The sequence below is a fragment of the Protomyctophum bolini genome, assembly GCF_963924005.1.
Source record: "Protomyctophum bolini genome assembly, chromosome: 2".
NCBI lineage: Eukaryota > Metazoa > Chordata > Actinopteri > Myctophiformes > Myctophidae > Protomyctophum > Protomyctophum bolini.
The window spans coordinates 33,947,514-33,974,075 of record NC_137863.1 but is presented as its reverse complement, the minus strand read 5'-3'; the positions used below and the strand labels follow the sequence as shown (position 1 = coordinate 33,974,075).

At 40.6% G+C, this 26,562-nt stretch overlaps 1 protein-coding gene across 1 annotated transcript in view; it reads right to left on the bottom strand.

Annotated features, from left to right (window-relative positions):
* Positions 1-15,065: 15,065 nt before the first annotated feature.
* The window catches only part of LOC308333948 (integrin alpha-7-like), a gene marked incomplete at its 5' end in the record, with an annotated part of 76,674 nt that continues 65,177 nt past the window's right edge, over positions 15,066-26,562 (bottom strand). The window contains 5 exons of the mRNA XM_080790489.1: positions 15,066-16,584; positions 20,204-20,329; positions 20,831-20,929; positions 23,400-23,513; positions 24,445-24,573. Coding sequence (XP_080646615.1) covers positions 16,429-16,584; positions 20,204-20,329; positions 20,831-20,929; positions 23,400-23,513; positions 24,445-24,573 — 624 coding nt within the window. The 3' untranslated portion in view covers positions 15,066-16,428. The remainder of the gene's footprint in view (positions 16,585-20,203; positions 20,330-20,830; positions 20,930-23,399; positions 23,514-24,444; positions 24,574-26,562) is intronic.

The window sequence follows — 26,562 nt, the reverse complement described above, 5'->3', positions numbered from 1 at the left end:
TTTTTTTCAAATCTTCAAAAATGATGAAAAACGGCGCGCTATAGTATGCCGTACGATATGGGCTATAGCCCACGGTCCAAAATGATGAGAAACGAGGCTAACTTTTTTTTCCAAAATTTCAAAAAACATGGGCTATAACCCATCGTTTTTGTCATTTTGTCATTTTTTTCAAATCCTCAAAAATGATGAAAAACGGCGCGCTATAGTATGCCGTACGATATGGGCTATAGCCCATGGTCCAAAATGATGAGAAACGAGGATAACTTTTTTTTCCAAAATTTCAAAAAACATGGGCTATAACCCATCGTTTTTATCATTTCGTCATTTTTTTCAAATCTTCAAAAATGATGAAAAACGGCGCGCTATAGTATGCCGTACGATATGGGCTATAGCCCACGGTCCAAAATGATGAGAAACGAGGCTAACTTTTTATTTCAAAATTTCAAAAAACATGGGCTATAACCCATCGTTTTTGTCATTTCGTCATTTTTTTCAAATCCTCAAAAATGATGAAAAACGGCGCGCTATAGTATGCCGTACGATATGGGCTATAGCCCATGGTCCAAAATGATGAGAAACGAGGCTAACTTTTTTTTTCAAAATTTCAAAAAACATGGGCTATAACCCATCGTTTTTGTCATTTCGTCATTTTTTTCAAATCTTCAAAAATGAAGAAAAACGGCGCGCTATAGTATGCCGTACGATATGGGCTATAGCCCACGGTCCAAAATGATGAGAAACGAGGCTAACTTTTTATTTCAAAATTTCAAAAAACATGGGCTATAACCCATCGTTTTTGTCATTTCGTCATTTTTTTCAAATCCTCAAAAATGATGAAAAACGGCGCGCTATAGTATGCCGTACGATATGGGCTATAGCCCATGGTCCAAAATGATGAGAAACGAGGCTAACTTTTTGTTCCAAAATTTAAAAAAACATGGGCTATAACCCATCGTTTTTGTCATTTTGTCATTTTTTTCAAATCCTCAAAAATGATGAAAAACGGCGCGCTATAGTATGCCGTACGATATGGGCTATAGCCCACGGTCCAAAATGATGAGAAACGAGGCTAACTTTTTTTTTCAAAATTTCAAAAAACATGGGCTATAACCCATCGTTTTTGTCATTTCGTCATTTTTTTCAAATCCTCAAAAATGATGAAAAACGGCGCGCTATAGTATGCCGTACGATATGGGCTATAGCCCATTGTCCAAAATGATGAGAAACGAGGATAACTTTTTTTTTCAAAATTTCAAAAAACATGGGCTATAACCCATCGTTTTTGTCATTTTGTCATTTTTTTCAAATCCTCAAAAATGATGAAAAACGGCGCGCTATAGTATGCCGTACGATATGGGCTATAGCCCACGGTCCAAAATGATGAGAAACGAGGCTAACTTTTTTTTCCAAAATTTCAAAAAACATGGGCTATAACCCATCGTTTTTGTCATTTCGTCATTTTTTTCAAATCCTCAAAAATGATGAAAAACGGCGCGCTATAGTATGCCGTACGATATGGGCTATAGCCCACGGTCCAAAAGGATGAGAAACGAGGCTAACTTTTTATTTCAAAATTTAAAAAAACATGGGCTATAACCCATCGTTTTTGTCATTTCGTCATTTTTTTCAAATCTTCAAAAATGATGAAAAACGGCGCGCTATAGTATGCCGTACGATATGGGCTATAGCCCACGGTCCAAAATGATGAGAAACGAGGCTAACTTTTTTTTCCAAAATTTCAAAAAACATGGGCTATAACCCATCGTTTTTGTAATTTTGTCATTTTTTTCAAATCCTCAAAAATGATGAAAAACGGCGCGCTATAGTATGCCGTACGATATGGGCTATAGCCCACGGTCCAAAATGATGAGAAACGAGGCTAACTTTTTATTTCAAAATTTCAAAAAACATGGGCTATAACCCATCGTTTTTGTCATTTCGTCATTTTTTTCAAATCCTCAAAAATGATGAAAAACGGCGCGCTATAGTATGCCGTACGATATGGGCTATAGCCCACGGTCCAAAATGATGAGAAACGAGGCTAATTTTTTTTCCAAAATTTCAAAAAACATGGGCTATAACCCATCGTTTTTGTCATTTTGTCATTTTTTTTCAAATCCTCAAAAATGATGAAAAACGGCGCGCTATAGTATGCCGTACGATATGGGCTATAGCCCACGGTCCAAAATGATGAGAAACGAGGCTAACTTTTTATTTCAAAATTTAAAAAAACATGGGCTATAACCCATCGTTTTTGTCATTTCGTCATTTTTTTCAAATCCTCAAAAATGATGAAAAACGGCGCGCTATAGTATGCCGTACGATATGGGCTATAGCCCACGGTCCAAAATGATGAGAAACGAGGCTAACTTTTTTTTCCAAAATTTCAAAAAACATGGGCTATAACCCATCGTTTTTGTCATTTTGTCATTTTTTTCAAATCCTCAAAAATGATGAAAAACGGCGCGCTATAGTATGCCGTACGATATGGGCTATAGCCCACGGTCCAAAATGATGAGAAACGAGGCAAACTTTTTATTTCAAAATTTAAAAAAACATGGGCTATAACCCATCGTTTTTGTCATTTCGTCATTTTTTTCAAATCCTCAAAAATGATGAAAAACGGCGCGCTATAGTATGCCGTACGATATGGGCTATAGCCCACGGTCCAAAATGATGAGAAACGAGGCTAACTTTTTATTTCAAAATTTCAAAAAAATGGGCTATAACCCATCGTTTTTGTCATTTCGTCATTTTTTTCAAATCCTCAAAAATGATGAAAAACGGCGCGCTATAGTATGCCGTACGATATGGGCTATAGCCCATGGTCCAAAATGAGAAACGAGGCTAACTTTTTTTTTCAAAATTTCAAAAAACATGGGCTATAACCCATCGTTTTTGTCATTTCGTAATTTTTTTCAAATCCTCAAAAATGATGAAAAACGGCGCGCTATAGTATGCCGTACGATATGGGCTATAGCCCATGGTCCAAAATGATGAGAAACGAGGCTAACTTTTTTTTCCAAAATTTCAAAAAACATGGGCTATAACCCATCGTTTTTGTCATTTCGTCATTTTTTTCAAATCCTCAAAAATGATGAAAAACGGCGCGCTATAGTATGCCGTACGATATGGGCTATAGCCCACGGTCCAAAATGATGAGAAACGAGGCTAACTTTTTGTTCCAAAATTTCAAAAAACATGGGCTATAACCCATCGTTTTTGTCATTTTGTCATTTTTTTCAAATCCTCAAAAATGATGAAAAACGGCGCGCTATAGTATGCCGTACGATATGGGCTATAGCCCACGGTCCAAAATGAGAAACGAGGCTAACTTTTTTTTTCAAAATTTCAAAAAACATGGGCTATAACCCATCGTTTGTCATTTCGTCATTTTTTTCAAATCCTCAAAAATGATGAAAGGGTTAGGGTTACCCTAACCCTAACCCACGCATACACGACAGACGGACGGACAGACAGATAGATATTGTATACATTATATAATTTGTGGGTCCTTGACAAGGACTCACAAATTATATAATATGAAAAGGTTTGTCAAGAACTGCTGCATCCATAAGATAGATAGATAGAGATAGATTTCCTTATTTTTGTGTCATGCACCAAAGGCGCCCAGCCCACATGGACTTACAGGACACACCATATCATTGCTTCAATATTGCATTGTGTACAAGAAACAGATTTGTTTTGTTGTCATTCCCTTTTTTTTTTTTTCTTTTACCCAAACAAAACATTCTGCCTTATTTCCCTCGCCCTGCATAAAAAGTCTGCCAAAGCAAAAATACCTTTCCTAAAACAAAATTCCAGTTTTTCATAATAATCTTCAGACACATGCAGTGTCTGCTGGTGAACACTAGATGGAAGCAAAACGTCGGTTTCCCATTCAGGCTTTAAACATGTAGTTTCACCGGTAACAAGAAGACTCTGCGGATTTACCCTTTTTGCCAACTTCTCAAGATAAGTCGGCAAACCGTGGAGAATATTCGGCAGACTCTTAAGAAGATTCGCCGCGCGACGACTCTTCAGATTCTGCCGAATATTCTCCACGTTTCGGGGCACTTTCAGCAGCTGCAGCTGCAAGTTACTGCTAGCTACTGTGCTAACGATGCTAAAGCAACACAGCCAAAACAAACTCAAACCAGAAAAATAGCTGTCTACTTCCTGACTGAATTACATCTGAATAGCAACGCTAACAATGATGATGGCTACTGCATGCGGGTTGCTTAGATGCATGCAGAAGACGCTAACACTGAGGAGCTAAAGTAAACGTGACGTTGTTGTGATGAAACATAATGTGCCAGCATGCAAGCATAACACTTGTACGACGAAGAATAAATCAGACATCACTACGCTACTTCCTGACTGAATTACATCTGAATAGCAACGCTAACAATGATGATGATCAATTGATTATTCTAAATTATATTGATGTAAATACTATTATCTGAACTGTGCTGGCTTCCAACACTTTGTTGTTTTTCTTCTTTGTTTGGGCCAAGATATTGTGTTTGTTGTCATGATTCGTCACCACTCTGCTTTGTACGACACTTGGGTCTTTAAATAAATACTTTGAAATGTCTATGGGAAAAATGCATTGGGATTAATTTCCTGGGCCTGGCATAGACATGAAAGCTTTTTTTCCAATCCTCTTAAATCATGAGCTTGTAGCATCAGATCTTTTTGCCAATGTTCCCCTCAGAATAGTGATTCTAGGGTGATTTATTACATTAATGATATGAACGAATGAATGGATATTAAATGAAAAAAGTAGCAATCAAAGATTTGGCACTCCTCTGTAACGAGGAAACCCTATACTAGGGGTCCGAGAACCATGTGATCAGAACCATCACTGGCCTCTACACTGGCTCCCGGTTAAATACATATAGTTAAAAATCCTCACCTATAAAGCTCACAATGGTCAGGCACCACAATATTTCAAAGAACTCATCGATCCCTACAATCTTAACAGAACAGTGTTCATAGTTTACAAAAATGTTTAGTCCTGAATATCAAAAGTTACAATAGGAGGCAGAGCGTTTAAGTTCTCCCGGCATCTGTCCTCGGGGGTGACACGCTCTGCACAGTCAAGACTAGATTAAAAACCTCTATGACAAAAGGTCACCCGACAAAGTAAAGAGGGTGAGACGAGAACCCCTCCACCCAACCCCTCGGTGTGGTCACGCCACCAGGGCGAGTTAATTGCACAACCAAACACTGTTGTATATATATATCAGTATATTATGTACACGTAATAGAGGCTAGTATTTTATAGAGAAAGGCTTTATTATGTGATGGGAGTTTAATTGTGTTTAAGTGCTTTGCATTATATGAAATGTCTTGTCGTAGTTTACCGTTTTGCCTCTCTTGTGTTGTTCTATAACCATTTACTTTAATAAAGATTGTTATACATTTAAAACCCTCGTCTGTGGTCCTTCCAGGTTCGGACAGGACTACAGTTTGTAGTAAACTCAGTCTTTTACTTAATTTCCATATATAAATGTTTAGGCATTTTGAGCAAAGATCCCAGGAGGAGAGCGATACAAAAGTCAGAATACGAAAGTGAGGCAAGAGGAGACACATGGGTAGGGATGGAGCTCATTAATTTATATCGATAACGATCAGGCTTAGAGCAATTTATATTATTTTGACACAGTAAAGAACCTGGGGGTTATCATCTATGAAAAGGAAACAATGAGCAGAAAATGAACCATGTAAATACAACAAATTGAGGGCACCGCAGGGAGTTGAACCCCGTTCTGGTAAACCAGGAGTACCACACCAGTGCCTTAGTTTTTGTTTATAATTTACAGGTCCAAATCAGTCATTAGTTTAAATTTTGCAATATAATTAAAAAAAAGAGAGAGCCTACACACTCAATTTGAATCTTGACTATAATGATAGCCATGCTTATATCTTTATACAATTGAAAGCCGGAAGACTCACTCCACAAATACCTTAAGGAAAACTCCTGACATAAACTAAGAAAATATTTTGTCATGCTCATAAAGTGCTGCAAAGTGCTAAAAGTGAAAAGTGCAGCAGAAAACGTTTGGGTCATAGGCCCATCGTCAATGCCAAAGTTTTAGCTGCAAATGGCAGCATAAATAAATCACATCAATACACACCACATAATGTGATGTTAACTGACACGATGAAGCTTGCACATTATAAGACATACATCACATCAACCAACATCACATACCTAGCCCTACCCTAACCCTAAGTTAATTATGTGATGTTGGGATGACATGATGAAGCCTTACTCACAAATGTGAAATGAGACAAGACATAAACACACATCACATACCGGGCCTGTGTTCATAGGTGATGTGGGCTTACGTAATGAAGCTTTACTCACAAATTAGATCTGATAATATAGCACGAACAATGGTCTTATGACCTAGATGTTTGCTGCTGCACTTTTCACTTCAAGCACTTTGAGCGCTTTATGAACATGAACAAAATAGATTTTCTTGGTCTCTGCCCAAGCAGTTGGCCTTTAGGTTTCCGTGGCGCAAGTATTTTTCTATCTAGTTGTCCCATGTAGGAAACATGGGGCAAGACTGTACAATTTATGCCATTTGTGGACGATTGACATAAATTATACGAGGTAGCAGCATTCTTTGCGCCCCAGTATTTGTCAGCAATATTATGAACATTAGTACACAACATAAACACAATTCATATGGCGCAATGCCAACAGACGTGAATGGCGAGCTAGCCGCAATTGCTGTGAAAAATCACCTTTAAAAAAACCACATAAATGCACATCACATATCGGCCTGTGTTCATATCTGATGTGAACTGACGTGATGACGCTTTACTGGTAAATTACATGAAACAGCTCCAAATGAGAAACTGTACGCGAGACATGACCCGACTCACACATACACTAGTGAAAAACTAGTGTCATAGATAGGAAAGAAAGAAATAAGAAATTACAATACAATAAAGCAAAATGCGATTAAAAACTCTGAGACCAAAAACAAATAACTTTATTAAAGCAAAGAAGAGAGAAAAGATGAAGGTTGGGTAAAAACCTTGTACGTCCAAAATGGTTACTTTTATGGACCAAAACAACTGATCCAATATTATTAATATAATAATCTGTGTTCCAATGTTATTATTTAGTCACAAGCTCTTGCTGATACTTCACTGGTTTGAAAAACAGAATACTACATGTTAAATATTCAATAATGGATTATCTTTGCCTCATGAGATTGGCCATTTGCTACTTGTGTGTGACACTGTAGCATGACCAAGTAAGGAAATTAATTTACAAAAGGTTGAACTATGGAGATACAAGGTTTCTGCCCAACAGTCAAGGATAATAAACTACTCACTTACCTTCAATATCAGCACTTAACAAAATACACACACCAACGAAGGAAGCAAATGACACAGCGGCCATCATTTGCTTCCTCTTGTTAGTTTACACAGACCTACAGCATAGTAAGCTGTAAACAGTGTTAAGGGGCTACATGCTACCATAATGACACAAGACATAAAGCACACACCTCCACATCACATAAAACACTAGTGAAGAACTAGGGAAAGATAGGCAAGAAGAAAGAAATTACCCAAATAAAATAAAGCAAAATGTGATTAAAAACTATGACAACAAAAAATAAACAACTTTATTAAAGAATAGAGAGGAGACACAAGAGAACATACATTATGTGATGTGGATGTGGACAGACTTTACCCGTAAATTATGTTAAACGATAAATAAATCACATGCCGCCACAAACATCACATAACTGTGATGTGGACTGGCATTATACACACAAATTAAGTGAAATTATACATGGCGCGAAAGACAACCTATGGTATGGTAGCATGTAGCCCACTTAAACAAGCAGCAGGAATCAGACGGTTAACTAACCTTCACTGATAACAGCACCCAGCAGTGGCAACAGCATAGAGTTCACCCAGCAGTGGCAACAGCATAGAGTTCACACCTTCAGTCCGCTTCACTTTCTGAAATGGCAGGGGAAAAGAAAATTAGTTGTCGGCCTACAGGATGACATTTTGGAAGTCATAACAGTCACTGACAGAGCTGTGTCACCATTATTACACACATTCTAGGGCTATAATCTGCCTTGTGCAACCATTTCTTTTATGAAGCCTAAAAGCTAAAAAGTTCTGTATGTAATTACCATGGGGGGCCTTCCGTCGCTCGGTTGAAGATAGCCGGTATTAATAGAGCCGCGTAGGTTGTATGGCACAATACGTCCCGAGCACCGTACGCCTCGTAATCTCAGGGAGCGTTCGTTGACACCGTTATTCGTTTCAGCTCAGCCGAGTAGACACTCTATTATCAATACCAGCCATCTCCTGAAGACTGCAGCCAAGGTCACCGCATGACACCAAGGTCACATGATCAACCTGTAAGACACAAACATACACCAACATTACTCTTTATCCAGATATTATACATTGTAGAAAACACATCTTTAGGAAATTCTTGCATTTTTCTTTTGCAACCAGATCTTATTTTAATGATGTTTGAGACAAAAAACACTTTCCTGGGGTTTTTATGCGTTTAGATATTTCAGTATTTCAAAGAGTCCATGATGTCATCATGGACACTGGGCTCACTTCCTTCCTGGACTAAATGTTGTCTCAGTAAGACAGCCCTCCCCCTATCCACAAGGAGGAGCAGTGGCCCAAAGCATTGTGGGAATTGTAGTTCAGGAAGGAAGTGAGCACGGTGTCCATGACATCATGGAGTCCATGGACACTTTGAAATACTAAAATATCTAAAAACACATAAAAACCCCAGGAAAGTGTGTCTCAAAAATCATTCAAATAAGATCTGGTTGCAAAAGGGGTGAAGTGTCTGAGCCACAGTTACAACTTGTTTTACCATTATGTACTAAAGTAAAAGGGTATGGCATCAAAATGCACTTAAACAATGACCAAATGTAGCTCATTACGCAGAAATGTCCCATATCAAATGTTTGAAAGAAAAATTAATCTGAAAATAGCAGAACTACAATCTCACAATGCATTGCATCACAATGCATTGTGAGATTGTAGATCAGCTACTTCCAAATGGCCAAAATGTGGTTGTAGCTAGCCCAGTGGTAAATTGTGTAGCCAATGTAGCCAAAGGGATATTTTTTTTAAATAATCCAAATCTACAAAACAACTAGTAGTGTCCAAATAAAATATAAAAGTACAATATATTGTCCACAGTACTTCAGTAGATGTAATTATTTACTTTCCACCTGTTTGTTTGTTTGTTTATTTGTTTGTGTCTCAAAAAGTACCAACACATTCCTCATATTGTTGTCCTTTTAGAGTCACAATAAACAACCAACAGTCCTTCTAACAACACTAATATTAAAAAAAACAACAGAGTTAATGTTGGCTAACAACCATGCGCATGCGGTTCTAAAACAAACCTTACCGTGTTGCAGCTACGCCCCAAACACACTGCTACGGAACGCGTGCGGTTCCATTTTAAATCATAAGCCCCGCCTACTGTATCCGGGTCTACACCGTCGATCATTGGTCCGTCAGAGTGTATGGATCACAGCTGTGTGGAAGGAAGCCGCACGCATGCGCGCGCACACACGCACGCACACACGACTGACAGACAGACAGACAGACAGACAGACAGACAGACAGACAGACAGACAGACAGACAGACAGACAGACAGACAGACAGACAGACAGACAGACAGTTGATGGACAGTTCAACATAATTAATCGGTTCACATTGCTGTCGGTCGGAGGAGGAGGAGGAGGAGGATTTGCTGTGGTGAACGGAATGTTAGTCAAGTCAGTTACAGTTCCCACTGGGATTTCCTGACAGTGTGGGAGGGTGCCCCACTCCTGGGGAGGGAGTTGGCTGAGATCCAGGAAGGTGTTGCTGGCTGCAATGAATAAAGGTTGGGTTTTGGTTGGTATGTCTATCTATTAGTAAAGTAAATGAGGTGGTTGAATGGAGTGATAATAGTAGTCTTCAGGTTTTTTCATGATTTTTCTATTTTTTGTATCGTTGAAAATCATGAAAAACAACATAAGTATGTAGGCTATATTAAAAAAATTATGAAAATCTGTTTTTTCGGCGACATATACGTCGAACCAATCATGATCGACTTAATACTACTCATGTAGGCCTATAGCTTAATCGAGAAGCACATCTTTGGAGGTTATACATCAACGAAAAACAGTGGGAAGTGGGAATTCATTGGTATAGAAGGAATAACCTGGGAGAGAAACGGAGCAGAGGACAAACCTAATGAAATGTTGTCCAGCAGGGAGCGTGGGTTTTCCCAGGCTAGGACAAACCGTCACTAAAGAATTTCACGGTGTGCAGTTTTTGGTTTGCCATAAATGAGCAGTTGGACGATGGGCGGCACTATATCTGTATCTAAACATGACATTATAAATATGAGTCATCTTTGTGCTGCAATTATGGAAGTCCAGTGGTCCAGTTTTTTACTTACTCTGTCACAAGTACGTAAAAGTCTGGAATTCAAAATGTACTTGATTAAAAGTAGGCTCCAAATAATTAAGTATTGGTATCAAAAAGACCTTAAAGTTCTAAAAGTAGAAAGTACTTTACATTATGTGAATGTCTCATTTCAAGTTTTCAAAATTTGAAAATAGCTGATCTGCAAGCTCACAGTCACAGTGCGTCGCATATTCACGACACATTGTGAGCTTGTAGATCGGCTTGTTTCAAATGATCTAAATGTATTTATAGGTCTGAAATCTTCTCTCATTGGGGGTCCTTAGCGTATATTTTCAAATGGGGTGTCCGCGGGCTATAATTAGTGCCAAATGTGGGGGTCCTTTACATGAAAAAAGTTTGGGAACCACTGCTTTAAAAACCATGATAATATGAGTCATCTCTGCTGTGCTGTAATTATGGAGGTCATGTTGTGCGGGCAGTTTAGCGTCATCATACATGCAGCCAGCCAGCCAGCCCCCTCCGGTCAATTCGCCAGTGTGTAATGACCTTTAGACTTTAATATATTAGCACCCCTCACTTCACACGGGTGTGATTTTTATGTTTCAAACCTCTATGAACTGCTGCAAATAAAATTGCCCTCCGGGGACATTGATAAAGAACTTGAACTTGACAAGACAACATTTCTCAACAAATAGGTTTATAAAACACATTTGTTTCATGAGAATGACAAATTATAACATAAGCTATGTGCTGTTTTCCCATATTTTGGATTTCCAGCCCAATCTCAAATATACAAGCTCCGAGCGTGTTGCAAACGCGGCAGGTTGTGAGCTTGTAGATTGTGTGATTTTCGCCTACCATTTCCCCCCAGAGAAGGGACACACTAGGGTCAACATCGCCTACCATTTCCCCCAGAGTAGGGACACACTAGGGTCAACATCGCCTACCATTTCCCCCCAGAGTAGGGACACACTATAGGGTCAACATCAACAACTCACCCGGTGGTTTGGGTTGAGCAGACGGTTCAACAGACTGCAGACAGCTTGGAAGCCGAGGCTGCCACTGGCCCGCAGGACCACATGTGACCCGCGGGGGTCCGTCCAGCCAGAAACCCCGTTTGCAGGTGAAGGTCAAGGCCTCTCCCATCCCGTACGAAGCTCCTGCTCTGCCAGTGGACACGCTGTTGTCCACAGCAGGGCCAGGACATGTCTTCTCCACCGCTTTAGCATCTGACAGAGGGAAATAAACAGAATAAACATCCGCTGGCATACATAAAAATTCATTCATTCATAGATTCATAGATAGGGCCACATTACAAAAATGGCAAGGGGCCAGGGGCCAGTAGATAAAATTACGACATTAATGATACTTGATAACTTCTCTCTTTCAATTGCTTTATTTTCGCAAAATGTATCAAAGTACAATGTGCATGCACACAATATGTAAATAAATAAATGTGTTACATTTTCTTGCATAAACACAAAGAGCTGTTTCCATAACTGCACAAATTATTGCACATAACATGAGTAGCTGTTATAATAACATAATAACATAACATGAGTAGCTCTTTGCCTGCCTGCCTGCCTGCCTGCCTGTCTGTCTGTCTGTCCATGAGTAGTTATTTGTCTGTCTGTCAATGAGTAGCTGTCTTACTGTCTGCCTGTCTATGAGTAGCTGTCTGCCTGCCTGTCTATGAGTAGCTGTCTGTCTGCCTGCCTGCCTGTCCAATTGTCCATGAGTAGCTGTCTGTCTGCCTGTCTGAGTAGCTGTCTGCCTAATTGTCCATGAATAGCTGTCTGTCTGCCTGTCTATGAGTAGCTGTCTGCCTGCCTGCCTAATTGTCCATGAGTAGCTGTCTGTCTGCCTGTCTATGAGTAGCTGTCTGCCTTCCTGCCTGTCCAATTGTCCATGAGTAGCTGTCTGTCTGTCTATGAGTAGCTGTCTGCCTTCCTGCCTGTCCAATTGTCCATGAGTAGCTGTCTGCCTGCCTGTCCAATTCTCCATGAGTAGCTGTCTGTCTGCCTGTCTATGAGTAGCTGTCTGCCTGTCCAATTCTCCATGAGTAGCTGTCTGTCTGTCTGCCTGTCTATGAGTAGCTGTCTGCCTGCCTGCCAGCCAGCAAGTTGGTTAACAGAAAATAAATTGTTATGGCTGAGTAAAATAAAATACAATAAACACAATTTGCCTGAAAATAGATTACCCAGCTATGACCTTTTTCATGAAAAAAAATGAGTAGTGATATGGCTGACTGAGTAAAATAAAACAATCTACCTGAAAATAGATAGCTATAAGTGAAGAGCAATTTCCGCAATTACCATTTCCGCAATTTCCTCAATTTCCATTTCCGCAATTTCCGCAATTTCCATTTCCACCATTTCCGCAATTTCCGCAATTACCATTTCCGCAATTTCCACAATTTCCACAATTTCCATTTCCACCATTTCCGCAATTTCCATTTCCGCAATTTCCATTTCCATTTCCAACTATTAATGGCAGCTGGGTTTCATCATTCAAATAAAATAGAATTCTGTCCGTTTAGCTATAAAATTATGTCAGGGAATAGGGATACACAGTATATGTCTTTCATTTGCATTGCATCTCCCCCCCCCCCCCCAAGCTTTTATTTTCGTTCGAGTAATAGTACAACTCTAATAGTATTACTTATAATAATGTAATTAAAGATAACTTCATTCAGATTTATTTATTTGTGGTGAATATGATTGCATTTTGTATCCAGAAATCATGACAAGAGCTGTAGTGTCACCCAAAAGTGCTTTTTGTGCAAAAGTAATGCTTTTAATGGATTCAGAGTCATGAAAAACCCCTAGTTGGCATGAGTCTTCTGTATCAAACAGTTATGTTAGATTACAGTGATACTTTTACACATCAGATGTTCCATTAGTTTTTGTTTATAACATGTCAGAGTAGTTTGACGTCTTTGTTCAGTACTAGATCAGATAATAGCCAGAATAGAAGGTTGGCACCACCATCTTGTGGATCTTATAGTGAACTGCAGGTTTTACATAACATCACACGTCTATCAGTGTACTGTCAATCACTTTGTCGTCCTGAGTCCTGACTCGTCCATGATGATCCTGGAACAAATTATTTTCAACATGCCATTAACACATTTATCCTAATGGTTTTAAAATTTCTCCATTTATTTTTATTTACAGTGTTAAAACAGTGCAGCCAATCCAAAAAATAAATAAAACATTGAATCACAGACACAAAAAAAGGAAGGGAGAAGGGGGGGGGGGGGGGGTTATCAGAACAGCAATATGAGCTTCATGCAGCTAATAGTTAGGTAAAGTTAGCTCAAGTTGTGGCAAATCTGCAAAAGAAATGCTTACCACTAGCTTTCTTCACAGATGTGTTCATAAAGGTGTCTACAATCACATCCCTTGGGAAACTTTGTGACAGCTGCTGAAAGTTGGGGCATGTGACATGTCAAACTAGGGGGGTTTCATGATGCTCAATCCATTCCAAGCATGAGTTTTGCACGAAAATACTCCTTGGGCTAAATTCGTGCGCAAATGTGCTGACCTCATCACATTTGTGATGACGACTATCGGCATTTTTAGACAGAGGCGTGTTTTTAGTGCAAAACTAATCTTTGCAATGGATTCAGAATCTTGAAAACCCCCTATTTTGACATGTCACATGCTACTTAAAGTATAATGAAATTTGAATTTGAATTCTTTGCCTTATATTGGTTGATAATGGTACCCCAACTTTCAGCAGCTGTCACAAAGTTTCCCAAGGGAGTTGGGTTGGAACTAATTTATATGTGAGTGTAGACACCTTCATGAACACATCTGTGAAGAAAGCTAGTGGTAAGCTTTTCTTTTGCAGATTTTCCACAACTTAAGCTAACTTTACCTAACTATAATACAAGATTGTCCAGCAATACCTAAACAACAAGCCGACCCTTCATATCATGCTTTAACAGATCTAAAGCAATGCGACAGTGTGATTCCAGCCCGAGGGATCACATTTCTCTCCACAGAATCTTCTCTCGCATTGCTTGAATCTTGGTGAAATCCTTATTATTCCATCGAGTGACCATCCGATCCCAACTAATGTAGCATATACTTTTTCTTTTTTTTGCTATTTAACTAGAACAAATGATGCCAGTTTTAACATAAGGCACTTGTATACAGTTAGGCCTATAGGCTACATTAGAGTATCGACACAACAGTAATGTACAAAGTTATCCTGGCCAGTTGAAATAATGTTGCCGCCGCTGGGGCCGTGCTGCACACAGATTAGTCCAATCCACTTTACAGCTTGAAAACTATTTGTACAAATAGAAAGGAAGGAAAAGTAAATTAAAAGGGGCTATTGGTGCTGCTGTCCAATGAAAGCATTATAACTTGGTTCATTAATTCAAATAGTTATGTTTGCACTGAACAAGTACACAATGACCCTTCAGAGTAATTCACAGAAAACCCACTGTATAGTTTACAAACAGTAGTCCCTAAACTGCCTCCCCCTGGCCAGCCGGGGCGCCTGATGTAGGGGAAAGGAACTGGTCGGAATAACATGTTCCTTCCGCGCTATACGTCCGGCCGGGGAAACTCTCCCGTCAGGTGAAAAGAAGCAGCTTGGACCCCCCCCCCCCCCAGGTTGGCAGAGGAAGTGTAGCGCCCAGGATTACATTAGATAATCGACAATGGTGAAAAAATGAGTTACAAAATTGTGGGATAAAACATAAAAAAAGGTTCCAAACAGTAAGCCTAGTGATTTGGACATTTGTTTTTCTTTGTCTTTTTCCCCGTCCACCTTTGAGTTACATGTGTGTGGGTTTCATCTGAAAACAGCACTAACGTCACGGCGGCAGTACAGTATCTGTTAGGCTATATGGTTCTCCTGTTCTTATTCAAGTTCACTCAGGCAGTGGATAGAGGATATGCGCGTGACATCATCATCAAACACGGAAATTAAGTGGGAACGCTACTGAGTGGCAAAAATCTACTTGCTGGCCGTGACAGCCCAAAACATCCAAACAAAAAAGTCTTATGCGATTGCATTAAACATTAAACGATGCTAAAATCACTTTGCCACTCACGTTGCACTCGATTTGCCATTCACTTTATGCATGCGCATACCCTCCATTGTTGGCATACAGCACATCCCACTCACGTCTTGAAGTGGAACGTGGAGGGAGAAAAAGGGGGAAAGAAAAAAAGAAAAACCGCATCCTCTTTGAGATGACATTCCATGTCCTTAAATGGGTGTTTGTGGTAGGTGCATGACCAGGTCAACTTATCGTTATAACTTTGACAGCATATCAGAGAGCCCAGATGAAAAGACATTAGTTAATAACCTCTAAGATTATCTGATATTTTATATCACCACTTCCTAATGTTAACCAGCTCTATGTAAAAGGAAATCCCCAAACATTATCAACAAAAGAAAAAAAAAGTATGTATTTTTTTTGTTTTGCCCATCTCAGTCTTACAGTAGTTAAGGCAAGAAGCCCTTCATGGCTTCTTGTTCAAGGGGATCAACATGCTCCTGTGTGTGTGTGTGTGTGTGTGTGCGCGTATGCATGCGTGAGTGCGTGAGGTGCGAGCTTTTGTTTGTGTGCGCTTCTGTTGTCCTCTGGTGTGTCTGTCATTATTGATGCCAGTCGTTGAGGTCCATTTGAGCATCAGTGCTCCATTTGCGGGCTATAAAACATTATCGAGCAGCTATAGCTAGACTGGGAAGTATTGACGTCGTCGAAGCGCCGGCATTTACTGTAAAACACCAACGCAGATGCACAGTACAAATATAGACCATCCGATAGATCCAGTCGACGTGTACCGCGGCACCGACACACACAAGTTACTGACGCATCACGACGTGCACCCGCATTTAAGGGTGTCATCAGTTCTAGGTGCACCTTTTTTTCCAGCCAGTTAATTGTGCTGCAAAGGGAGATAGTGACATAGTGTTTTTAAATTGATTGACTCAGTGGGGGGGGTCCGAGCATTCTAAGAGGTCCCGTCGCTCCAGTGCGTGGCCCACTCCTTTTTATGGACCACTCCTGACTTCTCGGTCTGGAACTGTGGCCGGTCCTCACGAGGAATCTTCACCGCGTGGTACTGAGGCACTTTCTCTTGGTACTGGCGCCGCCGGAAAAAGCCACACTGTTGTTGCGTGGAAAGGAAGAAAAGAAAGACAAAAAGAAGAGAAGAGAATCACTGAGTGCAACAGCTTAATTTCCATTAAATGTTGCTGAGCCAGAGGCAAGGTGATCAGTGATCATTCAGTAACACACGAATAAAACCCAAACAGAACATCCACATGCGTTGTCATTTTAATAAATTCAGCTTCGGTCCAGAAGTGTATACTCGCGTGCTAAACGTGCTAAAACACCCATTAGGAGAAAACAAAACACACACTATTAACGTGGACAAAAACTTGAGACCTTTTGACAAGTTCATTCTGCCATCATTATGACAAGAGCCAGTTTGGTGTGAGACGTGCACACTGCACAGACTGAAAACACACAGAAAGGAGGGGGGGAAGTGAATTAAGCAATATTACACTCGAGGGGGTGGTTTAATGTCATTAATGCACGCCTGCGATTCTGCAGCAACACAGAAGTGCATTAATGACGTTAAACCACCCCCTCAAGTGTAATATTGCAATTATACAACAGTTACCCTTAAAACTAAGAGAATCGCTGAAAAAACTTTTTTTTAATGCAGCTGAATTATTTGTTTTGATTAGCCATTCCATGATGCTGGTTTGAAGCACAGCTAGAAGAAGGCTGTTTCAATGGTAAACGGCTCATAGAGGAATTGCCAGAATGAACCAGTGTCAAGTCACGGGAGACACTCTTTGGCGGAGCCTGGGAGTCGATGGTTGCTGAGGGGGCGCTGGTTTTACAGGTTAGGGTCATGGTTAGGTTTAACCATAGTTTCACTGAGGTTAGGGTTAGTTTTCTGGTTGAATTAAGGACTTCAGTGTTTTGTACCATACAATTGTATGTATGTAAGTACAGAACAAATAATGTTTGCTTTCGCCATCTTTGTTGAAGAAGATTCTGGGCAATTATGTTTTAGTTCCTTTTATGCCAGTGTAAATTTTTAGTTGGCTAACACTGGACTAAAGCTAAATAGTTTAAGTAGCCTTGGTAGGCCTAAAGTTCAATTGCGTTCAACTGGTCTCACTTCCTTCCTGGACTACGTGTTGTCTCCGTAAGGGTCGGAGCACACTTCAGATTCCATGCGGACAGAAGAAGCTGTGTTTTGTGTAATTTCCGAGTTTTTAGACAGCTGGTGGCAAGGAAGCTCTGAGAAGGAAGGGAAGTGGTCACGTGACTGGGCTGCGCCATGACACTTTCATGGACACTTTCATGGGAGTCAAACTCACACAGGAAGTGCAATGAATACATGGCAGTGAATGGAGCCGACTGGACCAGCTCATAACAAACATTATTCATGAACAATTGAGACCTTTTGTAAAGTAATCACTTCTGGAAAATAACAGAAGACATATCACAGGTTGTTTTCTAATCACTTACTTTTCGATGTGCACAGAGTGCACAGTATATAATTTTATCCGAGGATCTAAACAGCAGCAGGTATCGTTTCTGGCTCCGAAGTATCGCGATATTTGGCTGCCAGACAGGAAACGGTGGGAAGTCTCGCAATACTTGGTGCGTTCAGAAATGTACTTTATGGTATCTTTTTATAGAGATACCATACCTCTATAAAAATTAAACAGTGTACACATCGAATAACAACACAGCAGACAATAATGTGTTACATGTCTTATTGTTATTGTCCAGAAGTGATTACTTTACAAAAGGTCTCAATTGTTCATAAATAATGTTTGTTCATGAGCTGGTCACTGAGCTCTCATCCAGTGCATTCTGCCAAACCTCCGGGTAGTTTGGCTCCCATGAAAGTGTCCATGAAAGTGTCATGGCGCAGCCCAGTCACGTGACCACTTCACTTCCTTCTCAGAGCTTCCTTGGCTGGTGGATGGAAATGAAGCTCCAGTGGGAGCCAGATTCCCGGAAAAGCTTGCCCCAGTGTCATTCTGCCGCGTGGGTGGAGCTTCATTTCCATACACCAGCTGTCTAAAATCCCGGAAATGATGCAAAACACAGCTTCCTTTGGCCGCGCATGGGAGTTCAAGTGTGCCCAGGCTGTGTGACAGCCCTCTCCCTCTCCACAAGGTGGGGAGAGTGCAGCAAAGCATTATGGTAATTGTAGTAATCGACATTTAAAAAATTATTTTATTCTGAAAAACCTCATGTTTCTATATCAGTGGTTCACAATACTGTATTTCATGTCAAGGACCCCAAAAATAATATATAATATGCCGCCGACCCCCATCTGAAAATATGTTGTTCCAGGGACCTCCCGGAAGCAAAGCTTTGAGTTAAAAATGAAACTCTGAAAGAATATATATTCAAAGATTTGAGGCACAATTTCACAATATTTAAAAAACAGCAGACCTACAAGTTCAAAGCTTGTGCTTCTGCTATTTTTCAATAGCTAAAGTATTACGCTTAAAACACCAAAAGGGGTTCCCGCCTAAAATGGGTTAATCACCAACACACGTCAGGCACGTCAGGGCGAGGGTGAGGCTGGTATGCTGTGGGTATAGGCGGGGTGAGGATGTTTACCGCTTGGGGGGGAGAGGGTTGGAGGGGAGAGCAGGCAGGCCAGAGTACAGGGTTTGTTTTGGTGGGTGGTGGTCCGGGAGGGAGGGAGAGAGGGAGGGAGGGGTGGTTGAGACCCTATAGCTCTGACACCTGCTTCTCCGCCTCCGAAGGCTGCACCCCGAGGTGGGCGCGGTAGTATTCTGTGTCATAGTGGCGGCGAGGCTCAGTGCGCTTGAAGAACCCACACTAGGATGATCCATCCCAGATGGCCACGGAGAGGTGAGGTGAACGGGAAGGGAAGAGTACAGGAGGAAAGATGGGTGGGTGGAGTGATGGGTGGGTGGGTGGATGGGTGGAGTGATGGGTGGGTGGAGTGATGGGTGGGTGGGTGGATGGGTGGAGTGATGGGTGGGTGGAGTGATGGGTGGTTGGAGTGATGGGTGGAGTGATGGGTGGGTGGAGTGATGGGTGGGTGGAGTGATGGGTGGAGTGATGGGTGGGTGGATGGATGGATGGATGGACGGACGGACGGACGGGAATTATTGATGGAGCAATGGAGGAGGGAAAGTAGGAAGGTCGGAATATCGGGTCCCCAGATGAAGTTGAGAAGGAGAAATACAGAGAGAGGAAGGAAAAATATATGAATACTAAATAGTAAATTCAAGGAAATGAGACAGAGAAGACGTACATGAATACAAGCAAAAGGGAGAAACAAACCAGAGTGAGCTGGAAAATATAAACCGTTTAAATGACAGAAGAGGAATCAAGGAGAAATAATTGTCCTATCAAAGAGTGCTGAAATGGCCTGGGGGAAATGACAGGAAAGGAAAGGAAGGACGTGCACACATACAGGTCCATCTCAATGAATTAGAATATTTTGTAAAAGTTCATTTTCTTCCGTAATATAATTCAACCTAAAACATCAACCTTGGTTGAAAAAAGCTAAAGTTGTCCTTTAACTGTCCTCTCTGCACTTTAGGGGGGGGTTCTCATTATCTTTAAAGATAAAAAAAATAATCATTGTTGCAGAATACACATCAGAAGTCACCTTCACTGAAGTCTTTACAGATTACGTGTGCACGCCGTGTGTGTGTGTGTGTGTGTGTGTGTGTGTGTGTGTGTGTGTGTGTGTGTGTGTGTGTTACCTTCCACAGTGCTGCGACCAGCAGGGTCAGGAGCAGGATTCCTAGCAGCACAGCGATGAGAATGACCCACCAGGGGATCTGGTACTGGTCAGCCAGTCCTGGCTCTGGGTAGATCATCACCGAAACCTGGTGGGATGAGGGAAACAACACTGGTGGCTTGAGCAATTGCACTAACCTAATGGTCGGAATAGGGCCAATATCACTCGCACGCAAGCCTCCACGCCACGGTCGTAACTGACCAGGGTTGTCGCACTCACACACATAGCGCGCAGTCGCGAGCACGTGCACACGCACAAGCCTGCATATCATTTGGATGCAGCACAATCCCCGGGTATGGACTATAATTGAAGATTAATTCATGAATGGTGCATCAACAAAACATAGTCAGTATACCAGTGTTGTTTTTGCCAGTTTTTCTCCTCTGGTGAAAAGGTCCACTAGTCCCTTCCTAACATTTTAGTCTAGTTTTTCTTTGTTAATGAAATTGTCAATATATTATAGTCTTAGTCTTATAGTCATCACACCTTAGTTTTCATTCAGTTTCCATTTAGTTTTCGTCAGTGAAAACTAGGTAGTCGACGAACATTTTTCGGCACAGTTGACAAATCAACACTGCATGGTCAGTACCTGCGACGCAGCGTCCTTGAGGATCAGATGTTTGACGGTGGACTTGACGGTGATGTTGGCTCTGACAATCAGCTCCAGAGCACTGACGGCTGGAAACTCCTGGAAGAGGCAGACAGAGATAAAGAAACCATACAACATACATACACCAGTGTTGTTTTTGGCAGCAAATTTTGATTGTAGATTTAGTCATAGACAGTCTCTTGAATAGTTTTCATTTAGTTTCAGTCACATTTTAGTCACCTGGAATGTTTTAGTGTTAGTCTAGTTTTAGTCGACTAAATCTAGAGTTGATTTAGTCGAACAAAATGTATTTGGGCGCGCCTTGGTGCCGTCGTAATGACTTGCTGAAAATAGCTGATCTACAAGCTCACGCTGCGACGCGTTGTGAGCTTGTAGATCGGCTATTTTCAGCATGCAACTAATTGTCTAGTTTTTATTTGTTGACGAAATTGTCAATATATTTAGTCTTAGTTTTAGTCGTCATAGCTTAGTTTTCATTTAAGTGGAAAAATGTAGTCGACAAACATTTTTTGTCAGTCGACGAAAACAACACTGACATACACCCATTATGCAATAAGGGTAGTCTAGTCCCTGCATTGTTGTGTTGCATAGGCAGCGGCAGTGTTGGGGAGTATTAAGCTACATGTAGCTGAGCTACGTAGCTTAGCTACATTTTGCTGTAGCTTGTGGTAGCTTAGCTACATTCATATTGGTGTACCTCGTCAAGTAGCTCAGCTACTTTTTGGGTCATTTTTGGTAGCTTAGCTACTCAAGTTACAAGCTACAATTTTGGGCAATAACATGAAATAAATATATTCATTTTGACCATTAGTTGCTGTGTTAATTATTGTACTAGAACCCCCTTTGAAAAATCAAGTTCCTTTTTCTGATTGCTTTGAGGGCATGTCAGCGCTTGACAAGCCAACAGCTGCCTCTAATTGTTTATCCTTTCTTTAATGGGGGAAAATCTGTCTAGAACAGGGGTCTCAAATGTTGACGATCAAATGTCATCATGTAACAGTTGTTTAGTTATAATGTAGGTGTAGTTATCTCATTATACAAGGGTCTCTTTTTTTTTTACAGTTAAGATGTGTTAACATTGACGATCAAATGCCATGTATAACACACAGTATCCTCAACAGATCCTCTTTTATTTGTGTAAGTCTCTAAGTCTTTTTTTAAAATAAAACCGTTGAGAGGCATATTTCAGCTGGCATCGTGGCATGTGACTTTTTTGTAGGATATTATATTTTGTTTCATATGCACCGCATGTACATTCTCAATTTAACGCTGAAAAATAAAAAGTAGCTGAGCTACTTTTTCCATGTAGCTGTAGCTTTACAAGCTACATTTCTCCAGGGGTAGCTATGTAGCTTGATCAAGCTACTGCCATGGTGAGCTACTTGTAGCTTTACAAGCTACGCTTTCAAAGTAACTTCCCCAACACTAGCGGTCACTATTCCATTTAATGCTTCCTTCCCTCAGTTACATTCCTTAATTTCTCCTCTAGGTGTCACCTTGGCTTCAGTTTATGAGTTGAGTGTTCTTCTGGTCATATAAGCAGCATGTCGTGAGTGTAAATGAGGTTTGATGAGGTCAGATCGACATATGGAATGTCATGCAGAACCTCTAAGGGTGATAGTGGGGACATTCTCTTCAGTGTACACTGTACAGGGTTTGATGAGGGCCCAGGTAGGGCCGCGGGCCTTCATTTTCAAGCCTGACGAGAACTCTAGTTTTCGCCGGCTGCCGGGCGCAGCTACACTAATAACGTTCAGAGTTTGAAATTTGAATGGACAGGTATAAGTCAAATGGGTTTGAGGTCAGATGTAGAGTTGCTGGCCGATATTGATGACACCAGGGATCTCCATATATGGGCTTAACTGTGACAGCAGGTGGCATTTACTATGACATCAGGGTCTCCACATCTTTATCCCTGATGATGTCACTTGATGTCACGAGACCTGGGCACCATATATGGGGGCCCAGGTCGGGGTGACCAACAAACGAACCAACAAATTGACGAAGAATGCACGATTCCATAGCAAATGCAACCTGCAGTCGCAATTAAATACGTATACATTCTCTCAAAGAAGATGGGATGTTATTGCAAGGTAAACCATTTCAAACCAGTTTCTCTCCTGAATTGAAATAAAATGGATTACAGTAGATATTCTAATTTCCCTTTTGGTGTTTTAAACATTATGTTCTACTTTAGCTATTGAAAAATAGCAGATCTACAAGCTCATAGCGCGGCACTGGTAGGTCTACTATTTTTTTTAAATCGTGAAAATGTGGTGCAAATCTTTGAATATATATTCTTTCAGCGCGAACGTTTTGAAATTTTTGCTTCTGGGGGGTCCCTGGAACAACATATTTTTTAGATGGGGGTCGGCAGCCAATTACATATATTTTTGGGGCTCCTTGACATGAAATAGTTTGAGAACCACTGATATAGAAACATGAGTTTCCCAGAAAACTGATTTAGTAGACATTTGTAGAATCATCCTCAGGTCTCAACTAAATGGGTTAATTAGAATGGACAGACAGCCGTGTAATCATCTCTCACCTCAATGAAGGTGCTGTTCCACAGCCTGGCGTGGATGTTGAGGACAGCCTTGCCAGAGAAGCTCTGCAGGGGACACTGGATGAGGACACAGCGAGCTGACCCCAACAGACAGTCCTGGTAGGAGACACAAAACACAGGATGAGGACACAGCGAGCTGACCCCAAGAGACAGTCTCTTCTTTCCATGGCGGTCCTGTGTATTCAATTCATCACAGACTTGAGAGAGACTTGATCCTCATTTATTTGCTTCCTCATCTCTCATTATTTTGTGCACATGGGCTGGGACTCAGATCCCCCCCCCCCCCCCCCCCCCCCCCCCCCTCTCTCTCTCTCTCTCTCTTTGTGTCTCAGGGAGCGCACAGGGAGCATAATGGAGTCATCAAATGGGGTGAGTCATCATTTTGGGGGGCATCAAACTATCCCTTTAAAAACAGGGTTGGTGCAACTTGTGTGCCGATGGATGGCGCAAGTGAACATTTGATGTAATAACCTCATCCTCATTGCGTCTTGTCTTGGTTTTAATGATGTCCGTGGTCTTACCAGTGTGAGAGACTTGTCTTGGTTTTAATGATGTCCATGGTCTTACCAGTGTGAGAGACTTGTCTTGGTTTTAATGATGTCCATGGTCTTACCAGTGTGAGAGACTTGTCTTGGTTTTAATGATGTCTGTGGTCTTACCAGTGTGAGAGACTTGTCTTGGTTTTAATGATGTCCATGGTCTTACCAGTGTGAGAGACTTGTCTTGGTCTTAATGATGTCCATGGTCTTACCAGTGTGAGAGACTTGTCTTGGTTTTAATGATGTCTGTGGTCTTACCAGTGTGAGAGACTTGTCTTGGTTTTAATGATGTCCATGGTCTTACCAGTGTGAGAGACTTGTCTTGGTTTTAATGATGTCCATGGTCTTACCAGTGTGAGAGACTTGTCTTGGTTTTAATGATGTCCGTGGTCTTACCAGTGTGAGAGACTTGTCTTGGTTTTAATGATGTCTGTGGTCTTACCAGTGTGAGAGACTTGTCTTGGTTTGAATGATGGCCGTGGTCTTACCAGTGTGAGAGACTTGCGTCTCTCTGAAGCAGCGACCGATGGCGTGGTTCTTCTTCCCGCGCTGCCTTTGGTGATGACCTGACTGGCTGGCTCCTCCTCCTCAGGGTGGGAACGGCCCTTCCTGCCCGCCTGGTGGGGACACACACAAGAGCCACGTTTTTTATTTCAAGTAGCCCCGTGTTTACTTTGCATTTACCATACGCTGACGAGAAACAGCTCATAAAACATTATTTTACACTTTTGGTTGTTGAGAAACAGCTCCTAAAACATTATTTGACACTTTTGGTTGTTGAAAAACAGCTTCTAACCATTATTTGACACTTTGGTTGTTGAGAAACAGCTCCTAAAACATTATTTTACACTTTTGGTTGTTGAGAAACAGCTCCTAAAACATTATTTGACACTTTTGGTTGTTGAAAAACAGCTTCTAACCATTATTTGACACTTTGGTTGTTGAGAAACAGCTCCTAAAACATTATTTTACACTTTTGGTTGTTGAGAAACAGCTCCTAAAACATTATTTGACACTTTTGGTTGTTGAAAAACAGCTTCTAACCATTATTTGACACTTTGGTTGTTGAGAAACAGCTCCTAAAACATTATTTTACACTTTTGGTTGTTGAGAAACAGCTCCTAAAACATTATTTGACACTTTTGGTTGTTGAAAAACAGCTTCTAACCATTATTTGACACTTTGGTTGTTGAGAAACAGCTCATAAAACATTATTCTACATTTTTGGTTGTTGAGAAACAGCTCCTAAAACATTATTTGACACTTTTGGTTGTTGAAAAACAGCTTCTAACCATTATTTGACACTTTGGTTGTTGAGAAACAGCTCCTAAAACATTATTTTACACTTTTGGTTGTTGAGAAACAGCTCCTAAAACATTATTTTACACTTTTGGTTATTGAGAAACAGCTCCTAAAACATTATTTGACACTTTTGGTTGTTGAAAAACAGCTTCTAACCATTATTTGACACTTTGGTTGTTGAGAAACAGCTCATAAAACATTATTTTACACTTTTGGTTGTTGAGGAACAGCTCCTAAAACATTATTTGACACTTTTGGTTGTTGAAAAACAGCTTCTAACCATTATTTGACACTTTGGTTGTTGAGAAACAGCTCCTAAAACATTATTTGACACTTTTGGTTGTTGAGAAACAGCTCCTAAAACATTATTTGACACTTTTGGTTGTTGAAAAACAGCTTCTAACCATTATTTGACACTTTGGTTGTTGAGAAACAGCTCCTAAAACATTATTTGACACTTTTGGTTGTTGAAAAACATCTTATTGATGAATTTTGCATTCGTGCGTGCGTGCTACCTGTGTGTTGAAGGCGTCTCCCAGACTGGTGAACAGGTATTCATATCCGTACGCAGCCTTACAGTTGAGCCAGACCACATGGTACACACTCTGACCAATCCACGCAGAGATCACCTCCTTGATGCCGCGGAGACACGCCTCCTACACACACACACACACACACACACACACAGAGAACTAATGTTTAAACCATAGACTGTAAAAAATATGGACAAAGCGTGGGAGGCAAATTATTTTGGCAAATTATTTTGGGAGGCAAATTATTTTGGCAGGCAAATTATTTTGGCAAATTATTTTGGGAGGCAATTTATTTTGGCAAATTATTTTGGGAGGCAAATTATTTTGGCAAATTATTTTGGGAGGCAAATTATTTTGGCAAATTATTTTGGGAGGCAAATTATTTTGGCAAATTATTTTGGGAGGCAAATTATTTTGGCAAATTATTTTGGGAGGCAAATTATTTTGGCAAATTATTTTGGCAGGCAAATTATTTTGGGAGGCAAATTATTTTGGCAAATTATTTTGGGAGGCAAATTATTTTGGGAGGCATATTATTTTGGGAGGCAAATTATTTTGGCAAATTATTTTGGGAGTCAAATTATTTTGGCAAATTATTTTGGGAGTCAAATTATTTTGGCAAATTATTTTGGGAGGCAAATTATTTTGGCAAATTATTTTGGGAGGCAAATTATTTTGGCAAATTATTTTGGGAGGCAAATTATTTTGGCAAATTATTTTGGGAGGCAAATTATTTTGGCAAATTATTTTTATTTTGGGAGGCAAATTATT